This window comes from Cricetulus griseus, chromosome 2 (genome assembly GCF_003668045.3).
Source record: "Cricetulus griseus strain 17A/GY chromosome 2, alternate assembly CriGri-PICRH-1.0, whole genome shotgun sequence".
NCBI classification, from domain to species: domain Eukaryota; kingdom Metazoa; phylum Chordata; class Mammalia; order Rodentia; family Cricetidae; genus Cricetulus; species Cricetulus griseus.
In genome coordinates, this window is record NC_048595.1 from 58,505,500 (window position 1) to 58,518,632 (window position 13,133).

Below are 13,133 nucleotides of genomic sequence, written 5' to 3' on the forward strand. Positions count from 1 at the left end.
AATATATTCAAATTTATTGGGTTCAATTACTACCGAACATTTATCTGCAGATAAAATAGTTTTAAATACTTGAAATAACTTCTGGTCACCTGTGCTGGTGGGAGTGGGTAGGGGACATGTAGAAGGAGAGGGAGTTGTTTTAGAATAATAACCACATAGAATTAAACTCAGTTTTTAATCCCTCTTGGTTCATTTTCTATCAAATGAATTTCTTTTTACAAATTTTTTACAACTATAAGCCCAACTCTACAATAAAATAAAAGCAGGTATGTCTTTATAATAGAAATGATAATTTATGGAGAAAATTCGTTAGTTTAAAATAAAATTATTTCCTAAAATAGGTTTCTTCAAGGCACATATAATGTCCAAATGTTTCTTCGATTTAATAAATGCAATAAAAAAAACCTTCAAGTCTAAAGTCTATACATTGCTTAAAAATAGCATTTAAGACCGGTAAGCCACTTATATACTCAATGAAGAACGTTAATAGGGGTGTGTGCGTGCATGTAAGTGTGTGTGTGTGTGTGTGTGTGTGTGTGTGTGTGTGTGTGTGTGTGTGTGTGTGATGGTTCCTGAAACACCACAGAATGGTAGAATTGGTATGTTACAGATGTTCCTGATTGGGCCTGAAATACAGTCTACCACCAGATACTAAGTGCTTGCTGGGGAGGTGGGACGGCTCTCTAATCATCCCTGGAAAGGCATAATCCAAAGCTGGCCGAAAAGGCAAGGCTGGAACCAGCCCAGGTGTTAGGTAGGGCGACACAAAGCCAGACAGCGCTCTTCCTGGAGAAGAGTAAGTCAGGCGCAGTGGGCTGAAAGCTAGTCTAGGATTGAAACTGTAGAGACCTGAATCTCCTCCATATGCAGCAGACGCGGCTTCAAGTGGAGAGAGAGCTGATTTATTACCCAGAGTCCCAAAGCCAATGCCAGCAAGAGTAAAATCTGAAGCTCTCTGAAAGGCTGCATTTTCCAAGTCTGCATGTGCTGGGTCCCTGCAGTCTGGTTTATGTTCTTTGCCGTTTAAGATCTGTTCAATCGCTTGGACGACATCTCCCTTACAGAACTGTAGAATGCCTTCTAGGCGGCTACGCCTGTAACCTGGAAAAATCCTGGTAAGAATTCCGAGAGGATCTCGAGGTCTTGAGGTCACCGTGGAAAGGCTGGCTCTGGTAGCAATATAGTCTCTGACCCACTCACTCTCATTCCCCGATTCCAGATCAGAGGAAGAGAAGGACCTGGGACTGTCTTCTCCTCCGGATTGCTCCGTGGGGCAAGGAGACGGGATTATGTTGGGTTTGTCCGAGTGTTCTGAAATAGATGACATGAAGCACCGTTTCTGCATGGTACCAAAACGCTTAGGAGATGATCCCATTGAACGGTGGTGGGTGTTGGAGACTAGTTCTTCATGTCTACTTTGGCATGACTCACAGTTATTCTCTTTTGGTTCTGCAGAAAAGAAAACAGAAAATAATCAGCCATATGAGAAGTTTGCCACAACATAGTAATGCCCACTCAAAGACAATGATGGATGAAATCGATGATGGATGAAATAATCCGCTCGCTATTCGTGTGTGTGTGTGTGTGTGTGTGTGTGTGTGTGTGTGTGTGTGTGTGTCCATTTTGATTCACCCCAAAACGGCTTCATGAAAGTCACATTTTAAAGATTCCTTAGAACCTACATGGGCTGTACAGGAAAGAACGATGAACACTTTATACATAATGAATAAATAAATCTTTTAAAAAGAGAGGGGAGAATGTGCATTTCAGGACATAAAGTTATACAGTAAGTACCTAAATACCTTAACAATTAGAGGTCAAAAGAAGAGGGTTTGTTGTTACCCAAATGTGTCAATGTGACACCATCTTGGAATTAGAGATTTTCCAAAATGTTCAAGTTTTGATTTTGTCTATGTGATGTTCTTTTCTTTTCCCCAAGAAGACTCTGCATATAAAGAACTAAGTTAAAGAGGCAGCTGTGAATACAAACCCAATAAAAAGAAAAGGCTTAGCTTAAAGAGGAGTATTCTATTTAAGTCCTGATGCTAACTTTCAATAAGAGCTTTTAGCACTCACAATTAAATTTCATTAAGTAGCCTACATAATGTGGGGAAATAAACTGCTAGTGGCATTTCAGATAAGACCAGGTGCCTTCAGGGTGACATGACTGTAAACCATTTCAAAATAAAGCAGTAATCTTCCTGGGGCATCAATCTCAAATCGAATGAGACTTGGGTACCTCATTTTATGGGCAAGATAACAAAAATAAAACATGGTATTTTTCCTAATTCTTGGTGAAAGATACATTTTCTATTTCAGTCTACACAAACTGTTAAGAAAAGATTCTATTAAAACAACTGCTTCTAATAGAAAATTACAAACTTCATGACTGCAACCTGCATGGATACTATAGACACAATATATTAAGACATATATTACCTATTAGAAACCCTATTTCAATATTAAGAGAAAGTTTCTCAAAAAAAGAAAACATTTTATTTAAAACTCTGATTTTTCAATCTCAACATATTGAGCATAAGAGTTAAACAAGAATATTTCAATTCTATACTGGCAAGCTAATACCAGGAAACTAATAACAGTGTACACACACACACACACACACACACACACACAGACACACACACACACACACACACACACACACACACACACACACACACAGCACGCACGCATGCAAAATGCTATCTGCCTTTTCATCTCCGCTTGTCATTTACATATACTTTGACTCTGAAAAAGTAAAACTGTCTAAGACTTTCAGCAGTACTTCTCCCAAACTCCCTGTCTCTACCACATTTTTAATGGTAGATTAATAAAGAAATGGCAATCTGCAGTATTCTTTGATGTTTCCCTGTATCTTGAAGAAACAGCCCTAAACACTGTCCATAAAAGTCTATGGTCTACTTAAAATCTAAATAGTGTCAAGGGTCAAAACGCTGTCAATGCTCGAAATATTAGATAAAAGAAAAGTTGTGACTTTTGTAAGATTGTACACTGATATTTTCAACTTTAAATAATATAAAAACTTGTCAAATGACATTGGACACATGGAAATAAGTTTTCATTGTTCTTTTGTTCCACTTGCTTATAAATGTTGATTCACTGAATATTGCTCCTGAAACACATGAAGAATCAAAATTACATTTCTGCCATTTTGTCTAAAAATAATTTATTACTTGTAGGTTGGACTCCGGGAACAAATACAAGTAAAGAAATACTGGCTGTAAGCTGTGCTTGAGGACTCACACCTGGGATCCCAGTACTCTGGAGGCTGAGGCAAGAAGATGGCCAGGAGCTTGAGGGCAGCCTGGGCTACATAGTTCTAGACCATCCTGGGATATAAATATGAAACCCTGTCTCAAAAAAAAAAACACACACACAAAGGGAAGGGGGGAATACTGGTTACTATTTGGAAAATAAGGTTTCTTTTAAATACTTGGTATCATTCCTTTCATCTCTATTCTCTGAAGATTTTTTTTTATTCATTGTTGTAGTTTCAGATCCTGACAGCCTTCCTTCTTTTGAGCTCAAGATTCTCTTACATAGGGAAATCCCTAAATCACTGCAGGTCTTTGTTTTGTGAATGAGTAAGTTCAATACAATATTTTACTATAGTTTATGCATCTTGTGTAAGAGGAGGTAGTCGATTTAGAAAGCCAATAAAGAAGCCTTTGAAATGCAGGCTTGCTTTTTATAAGTGACAGAATAATCTAACAAATCATCAGGCCTGTAAAATGAACACTTTAGTACCAAAGATTACATAAATCCATGCCAGCAACCAAATCTCATTACCAGCCTAGCTGAAGAAACTCTGGCTTTTGCTTCTCTTTGGTGGGAGTTCTGTTAAAATCTATTGGTCAACTGAAATAATCTAGAGCATGTGTCAAAAGCTGACGTAAGTGAACGCAAACTTTCAACGCAGAGACGGTCTTCTTTTGAAATCACACCCTGTTTTGCTAAGATCTGCAATTTTCACAACCAAGGAAACTTTCTAATTAACTTACCGCCCGGTTATAAAATAACTTCGTGTGATACAACCTGCTTGGGACTTTTAACAAAATGATTACAATGCAATGTCCCAGGCTCATCTCCCCTGTGGAAGGTTGTGAAATTCACAGACATTAACATTGCAGGAAAAGTTAATTCAGGGTCCTTAGGAGATACTGACCATAACTTTGCTGCCAGAAACTACAAGGCAAAATACTACAACTACTCTGATGAGATCTCTCCGGCTGTAAACTTGCATTCTTGCTGTCTGGTGTTTGCTATCTTGAAGGCTAAACTGTGAGTAATTTCAGTTTCTCTCTAAGTTCTAGCTGATGAGAAAACTTTGTCCCCAAAGCTGAGAACTTCACAACAACCATAGTCAACGGGTTTCCTGTGCAAGATCAGAAGACCCGCGGCGGTTTTTACAACTGGAAAAAAAAAAAAAAAAAAATGCAAGCACACTCGCGAAAGTTCTCTCAATACCCGCTTAAGTTCTGCCCACACAAAGTCAAAGCATTCCCAGGGTGAGCCTGCGGATGTGATCACCCACGTGTCACCTTTTCATTCTCTTTCTCTCTCAACGGGAAGACAAACAGCTCTTCTGTTTCTGAAAGCTCCCTACCCATCCCGCTCCTAGCCCTCCACGTTGCAGATCCCCATGCCTGAACTTCATCTCTTCTTTCAAACAACTTTGTGCCCACCTTATAGGGTGCTGCTGCTCATTTCAAAGCATTCTCCCAGAACAGTCATTTTCTCGCACGAAAATCAAACCAAACCGGACTCACCCTGCTTTCCCTCCGCATAACCTTGCTGGAAAACCTGGAAAGCTGGGACCGCCTGGCTCCTGGAGTGCCTTGAAGCACCCGCTCCCAGCACAGCCATAGCCTCAGACCTGCGCACGGCCTGGGGATTCTCGTTCCTGCCGCTGGCCCCCGACGCCTGAGCCCCAGACCCCGACGGCCCCGGGTACAGAAGCCGATGCAGGCCACCGCCCTCGCTCTCCTCCTGCGCCTGCTGCCTGCGCAGAGCCACCTGCGCGGCCATGACGCGCTGGCGCTCTGCGATCAAAGTGCACTTGGCACACGCGCAGTCCCGCCAGCGGCAGAAGCGCTTGTGGCCCTTGAGCGCAGACACCACGCCGTGGTTGCGACAACGGGCACACTTCGGGGTCCGCGAGTAGCCGCAGCCCACCGCCCCCAGCGCCCTATCCAACCCAGGGCCGGGAGCGCATCCTCCGCGACCCGTGCTGGCGGCGGATCGCAGGAATAGGCCGGGCGGCCGCAGAAAAGCCGCGGACACCGGGATTCCCGACGGCACCGGCCGTGCGGGCGATGCGGATGGAGCGGCCCGCAGTCCCGGGGCCAGGTGAGGTCGGCAGCCGCCGCTGCGCTCCCTACGGCCTAAAGGAAACTGCTCCATTCTGAGAAGGCACCTCTGAGGAGTGGTAAGGGCTCTGTCTAGAGCTACTCGTGGGGCTGCAGGCTGCGAACCCGCCCAGGTCCCGCTGTCCAGCTCCGCACACCGAGTTTACTTTCCCGGCCCAGAGCAGGAAACCACCGCGTCCAGGAGCTCCTGAACCTGACCACGCAGCCAACCAGTGAGCCGCAGAGTCCAGGCACTGGAGTAGCTATCCCAAGCTCTGCCAGTCTCCTGAGCCCAGGAGGGGCAGGCTGGAGAGGCCACCCCGCCCACCCTGTTGGCTGGCCAAGGGAGAAGGCCAGGGGAGGGTTGGGGCGGAGAGTGGGGACTTTCTGGGAGGTGGCTAAGGGAGAGATTAGAAACTATCCTGATGGGGCTGAAAGGCCCATTGTGGAAAAAGTAAGCTCTTACCTCCTTAGTCTAACCCCATCAGTAAGTTCCTCAAGGAGTGGATTATAAATAAATCCCCCCACTATCTTCCCTTCGCAGCTGTAATTTAAGCAAGATTTGAAGTTTTCTTTTGTTTTTTTTTTTTTCAAGCCCCGTGTTTCCACTAAGTAGGTTGGAAATCTGTGAAGTTTTGTTTTGTTTTTACTTCGCGTCTTTCCCTTTTCTAGATGAAGTCAAGAGACCAATGTGACAAAGAAACAAGGGTGACAAAGAGAGACAGCGAAGCTTGGAAGACTGTGGCCACCGCTCCTAGGAAAGTTATTCTAAATAGCTCCGGAGATGGCTTACAGAGAGTGAATAAGCAGGAGAATTGATTCCAAGTCAAGTGCTTCACTCACGTGTTTTCTATTTATTTACATGCGCACGTGCCCATTGTACAAGGGAGTATAATTGAAACGCTGCTGTCAAGGTCACTGTGAATCTCTTCTCTGGAACTATTTATGGGTAGTAAAATTGTGTTAAAGCTCTCTCGAAAAATACTTCACATTTCTCTTGTGAAACACTGAGGAAGGCTGTGAAGATCGATCTTGATGCTGTCAGAGTGCATTCTTGAACCATACGCTTAAAGGGTCTAATTGTTAAGAGATCATATTGCTTCTAAACCAAAGGAGCATCTGAAGCAGAGAATTCATGAGTGTTGTGAATGAAAGAAAGACTCAGCCAGGTAGTCATGGAAACATCCAATGCTTTAACAGGCATGCATACTCTAGCCCTAAAATGGCAAATTATCATGATATTTTAATTATTCCATGATACTTCCAGGTCAGACAATCTGTATGACTCCTGCCTGCCCACTCCAAATCTTCACCACCGCTGCCATCAACTTCTACCATACAGACATCCTCTCACAGAGACATACTACCCTGCCTAAGCATTGGCATGAACCTTGGAAACTTAAAAACATGTGATTATCTCAATCCAAATATTCTGATTCTTTTGTAGTGAATCTTCAACTGTCATGGTGATGGACACCCACAATCAATTCCTAGAACTACCTGAGCCTTCTGGCATTTGTGATGAACAAACATTTTCAAATCTGCCTAAGGTCTAGTGATTCTCACCTGTGGAATTAATAACCAACACATGAAAAATGGGTTTTTAATGCTATTTGAGACATAATAATATGAATTATAATAGGAAGTCCCCTTTTCATTGGAAGAATCAGTTACATAAAGAAAAATGTTTAGATTGGGAAAAGGTCTTTGTGTTTTCCTCACTTGCTGAGTATGCCCATAAGGTACCTGCAAAAAGCCTCCCCATCTAAAGTAGCTACTAAAATTTAGCAATGTTTTTCTCTTTCTATTAGGCCCTAATACTGCATGACAATTATAATATGTGATAGTAGTTTCCATTCAAGAAAATGAAACTAGTTTTTAAGTAAGTATGAAAATAAAATGTAGGCAATTTGAAAGAAGAACTGAAGTGATGCAGATAAACACACAAAGTATGGAAGACACATAATATTTCTATTTTTTTTATTTTTAACTCAGCCAACAGACACTGTTGGCCTGCAGAAAACAGCAAGGCCAACTCTGAATGAATAAAAGCTTTCTCCCTAAGAACAGGAAACAGAACAAAAGAAGGAAGCCTACTCTCAGCTCTTAGGTTCACTTCTGCTGGAAATGGTGTCCAATATAATCAGGCAAGAAAAATCATTCTGAAGCCACACAGATCAGATGGATATCATAAAATTCACTCTATCTGCAGGTGACATGAGATACACACACACACACACACACACACACACACACACACACATACACACTATATATATATATATATATATATTATATATATATATATATATATATGACAGTTTTGGAAATAAAATGTCCTAAATCTAAGAAGCAGCCTTTGAAAGTTTGTCAAATATAAGATGAATATTCAAAATCATTGCATTTCTATATTGAAATAAAGTCAAATGGCCATTAAGTTAATGGAGGAAATGAACCTGTTCATGGATTTATGGTAGCATTCAAATCACATTTGAGCTATTTATAATGAAATGTATGAAAAATTGAAAACTAACAAAGCTTTGCTAATATAAACTAATGACACTGCGTCCATGAATAAGAAAATAGTTAAGATAATAAGTCTGTCTAAATTTTCTGTAAATGTGTCCTCAAGATAAAAATTCCAGCAGATTTTTTTCACAGAAACTGTCAGACCATTTCTTAAGTTCATATGAAAGTGCAGAAGAAAAACTTTATTAGAGCCCAAAATGTCATTAGAAAAGAATGAAGTTGCAGGGAAAACATTACCTTGTTCCAAGAATTATTGCAAAGTCGTGGCAGTAAAAATGGTAATACTGGTGTAAAGAGAAAAACCAACGGGACAGAACAGTTTAGAAACACACCTACACATAAAGATACAAATAGAGTTTGACAAGCATGCCGAGATATCTCAGCTGAAAAGGACTGTTCTCCCAGCATGCTTTGCCAGAACAATTGGGTATTTGTATGCAAAACATTAACTTTGATTTGTGTCTCAAATCACAGAAAAACAGATCTGAAAGTGCTTTCCGTGGCATAATGGTCCTGAAAATAATTAGTGTGTGGGAAAGAAAGAAGGCAAAAAAAAGATGATATGTGGTACAATTTGATTTACTCAAAATTCTAGAAATCAATGTGAAACCTCACCAGCACATGTTCACTGGGATAAACAAGAGCATAGGAAAATGGAGAGAAGACATTACAAAATATCAAAAGAAAAAAAGGGAAGATAATCAGTGTGGTATCATTTTAATTGTTGTAATGGTTTTTTACTTGTACATACATATTCTAGATTCATCTAATTATATATACTAAATATGACAAATTTATTATACATCAGTTGTACTCCGCCAAAACTACTACCCTAAGCAGAAAGCACAGACTAACATGAGGGCAAAGTGAGCAAAATTAGCCCAACTTCAAACCCAAAGCTGGAGGGAGGATTCCCTATATTATAACTCAAATATACTGGAAAGAGTGAATCTTTTTCTCTCCTTCTCTTACCTTCCCTTTTGCCAGAACCCCCTGCCTCTCCTCATTTCTCTTCTTATAATAATACTATGTGCTCCCTTTCCCTCAAATTACATACTTGTTTCTTTTTTGGTCGATCAAACAGCAACTGAATACTGTCTCTTTTCTCATAAGTCACACTAAGAAGATGTTAACAGCTACAATTTAACAGTAGCATCACTTTCATCAAGTGAAAAGGTGATGTTTTAATTAAACTGTGTATTACAACTATTTCATTTTCAAATGTGCCCTAAATAATCATATAATGAATGAAAGCCAGTGGGCTGTATCAGAAGCGAGAGAAAGCCTCTAATAAATACAATGTTTGCCGACTCAAAAGAGCCTTCTCTTCCTCTTTTTAAAGATCAGTTATATAGCAATTCTAATTTCCTAGCCAACCCAGAACCAGGAAGTCAACTAATATTTTGTTGTTGTTGTCCCATGCCAACAACGGACCTGGCAGGATAGGGAGACAGGTCTCCCTCTGACACTAGCAGTAAAGTCCTGGGTGCAGCCATGATGTATCGGTTCAGCTTTACTCTTCCTCTAACACTAACAGGAAGCCCTGGGTGCAGCCATGTATGTATCCACTCAGCTTTACTCTCCCTCTAACACTAGTAAGAAGTCCTGGGTCCAGTCACAATGTATCCTTCAGCTTTACTCCTCCCCCCATTGACAGGTGAATGCAAGACTGTTAAAGATGCTTTCAAAACTGCAGTTCATTTCATTTGTCAGTCTAGACTATAGTTATTTTTCATTAACGTTCTTGACCTGTAAAGAGTCCCATAACTACCTGTCTGCAGCCCTTGCATAATGTCTCTCATTAGAGCTGTCTGAACTTCAGCTAGCTATATACCGGCTCTCACAAGGGAATTGTTTCAACTGCTTTTTTTTTTTTTTTTCTTCTACAAGTTCTCTCCTTCTGAGACCTGAGTCCAAAACAAGTCAAAACATCCCGAGTCTCAATTTCTCTTTCAATCTTCAGATTTTACTTAAGGTTTTCATGCTAATTCTTCTGGTGTTTTTAAAATAGTTCCGTTTCTATTATATACAACTCAAATTTCCAAATAGCCTTTTACTTTCTTTATTTGACTATTGTTACACTTCCAGACATTTTTTTCAAATAGTGCTTTGGGAAGATTTTAGAGCAAAAATATAGATAATCTTGAAAAGGAGAAAATGAGACTAACAAAGGATTGAATACACAAAGCAGAAATCCACTGCAAATGAGCACAGACTGTAATTGACTGAAGCCCAGGAAAGAAAAAAAAAAAAAAAAAGAGGATGCCATGTTCTCTGGTAAACTATTGAGAAACCAACTGCACTAGACTTAAGGGAAGTTTTGTAAAAGGACTGGGAACTGGAATGGGAAAGTTGTTCATGGCCTAGTTTTACCTGCATTAAGACATACAATTCACTCCTTTGTTTTGGAATACAAGACAGGGTACCTTACATGGTTCATTTAGTTCAAGGCTTTCCAACCCATACTACATGTGGCCATGTCATGGCTTGTCAGATGACCAGAAGAAGATTTTGAATAGCACTTGTCTTTTCCTGGGTTTGTCCAGGCTATTTAATATTGAACATTGTCATTATTGAGAGGCTACATTGTGCAGTATAACAGAAATGCTAACCTGATTTTTCACATTTAATCTTTCCATACGTAATTATTCTACTTTGCAATATTGATATTATTTAATTTCTCCCTGGCTTAGCGTAGATGAATATATGTTCCTCAAAAAGTATTTGTATATCAAATTATTCCCTTACAATAAATCTTCCTAGGTATATGTACTGAAATAAAGGTTGCAAATACTTTGAAAACTTTTGGCTTGCATCACAAAATTCCTTTCCTAAAATGCCCATGAATTTGAATTCTAACATGTGGTTCATTTGCTCATCATCCCATATGTGTATTCTTGCCAAGAAACTGATGCCTCATTCTCCAAAACTAAGAGTAATAAACCTGAAATTCCATGAAGAAAATAATCCTACAAAATTTTACCTACTAAAAAGTAATCAATTTTCAGATCCCTGGTGGACTGTGACTGAGGTAATCAAAGCAAAATGTAGAAAAATTGCAGTTCATTATGACATGACCTGATGCTTCTGTAGGAAAACTACACAGACTGGTACAAAATTGCTGAATTAATGCATCCTCTACTAAAGAATCTATTGACTTGCAGACTATCAAAAACTTAGGACTGGACAATGACAGCACATGCCTTTAATCCCAGAAATTGGGAGGCATAGGCAGGCAGATTTTGTGAGTTCAAGGCCAGCCTGGTCTACAAAGTGAATTCCAGGACAGCCAGCACTACACAGAGAGACCCTGTATTCCAAACAAAACAAAACAGCAGAACTGCACTGTTAAAAAATTAGTTATCACTGCAGTTACTTGTAAACACATGTATTTAAACACTATCCTCTTTATTTTTTTATTCCAAAAAATCTAAGTTTATTGTGTGAATAGTATACATAACTCATGGCACTTTCTTTTTAATTATTTCTTTTATTTTCTGAGATTGTAATATAATTACATCACTGTTCCTCTCTTTCCTTCCTCCAAACCTTCCCACATACCTCCTTGCTTTCTTTCATATTTGTGGCCTATCTCTTATTAATTGTTGTTATACGTTACATATAACATATGTTACGTATAACAACAATTATGGATTTTTCTAAATAATGCCAGATCAGCCTACATAATGCTACTTGTATATGTGTTTTCATGGCTAATTATTTGGTATTAGATAACCAGTTGGTTATCTGTCACCCTCAGCACTTATTAGTTGTCTATGACTCTTTGTGTTAGGTTGAAGTTCCATGGGCTTTCTCCCCTCCACTTGAGCATGTCTATTGGTATTGTCCTTGTTTAGTTCATGTACAATCAGTCATGTTGGTGAGATTTTATGAGCATAGCTTCAGGCATTTCTAGGAGCCAGAATCACACAGCAAAATCTCTGCTCCTCTGCCTCTTACAATCTCTCTACTCCTCTCCTGAAATAACCCCTACGCCTAAGGAATAGATACTATGTGTTATATACATATTCTTTGGGGCTGGGCTCCATAATTCTGCATTTTGATCAATTGTGATGGTCTCTGTTTTTTGCAAAGAGAAGTTTCCTTGATGAGGGGGGAGGACTATACTTACTGTGGGTATAAGGACAACAGTTTATAATGTAGTTTGGTACCAGAAGGCTCCACAAAAGCCCATATACCCATAAGCCACAACAAAGATCAGCATGGCATGATAATCCTAAGGCTGTAACAATAGTACAAATCCCTTGACATCAACCAACTACTCCAATTTAAATCAGGACCTGATCAACAAGAGGTAATCATACCTCCTGGAAACATAGCCAACTGCCCAGGGTAAGTACAGCCATGGGTCTTGGAGGAGAACCTACAAGCCTTGAATTTTTGAGCTTAAGCTATCTTCTCAGCTTCTAAGTAGCTGGGAGCAGTGTGGCATAGCACTGCTCTGGGCTCCATGGCTAATTTTTAAGAGCTGTTCATAGTGTATCATACACTATGCTCAAGGATCCTTATCAAGGACACTTGCATTACCCTTTTACAAAAAGAAAACGAATTTTCTGAGAGAATTAGTCCTCAAGATAGTACAGTACTCAGATTCCTCACTAAGTTCAAAATTCTCTCCAAAATATGCCTGGTACCCACTGCAGTGCAAATTAGAACAACAGCCTGCTGGGTAGCCCTGCCTGTGACACAGTGACTCAGAAGTGGCACTTGTGGGCTTACTCATCAGAATCCAATAGTCTCACTTAACAGCAATACCACTTAAAAAGCAAAGCATGGTGTTGGAGAAATGCCTCCATAGTTAAGAGCCTATTCTGTTCTTGCAAATCACCAGAGTTCAGAGCCCAGCCTCCATTCAGACAGGTCACAAATGCCTGAAATTTCAACTCCAGGGGATCCTATGCCCATTTCTAGCCTCCATAGGCAGATTCACTCACACTTAGATGTGCACAGGTTTGCGCTCGCATGCATGTGCATGCGCGCACGCATACACACACACATAAAAATAAAATAAACCTTTGTGTTTTTTTTTTTAAAAAAAAGGAAAGGTAAAACCTTTGCAAATTAAATTAACGTAGAAGTCCTGAAGTCTAATTCTCATGCCATGCCTCCTCCTAGTAAACTTGGAGAATGTTCTCCTATTCTCTGTTTGCTTTTTGGTTTTCTTCACCACACCCCACCATGTAAACAGCAGTAAGTCAGAAGTCAAAGCAAGAC

The 13,133-nt window shown here is 40.1% G+C and overlaps 1 protein-coding gene across 1 annotated transcript; it reads right to left on the reverse strand.

The window, feature by feature from the left end:
* Positions 1-604: 604 nt before the first annotated feature.
* On the reverse strand, positions 605-5,424 carry LOC100763017 (doublesex- and mab-3-related transcription factor A1). Its single transcript, XM_027400403.2, has 2 exons — positions 4,791-5,424; positions 605-1,449 (listed from the first exon to the last, which is right to left on the reverse strand). The coding sequence occupies exons 1-2, from the start codon at positions 5,422-5,424 to the stop codon at positions 605-607; spliced, it is 1,479 nt and encodes a 492-aa protein (XP_027256204.1).
* Between the last annotated feature and the right edge of the window lie 7,709 nt (positions 5,425-13,133).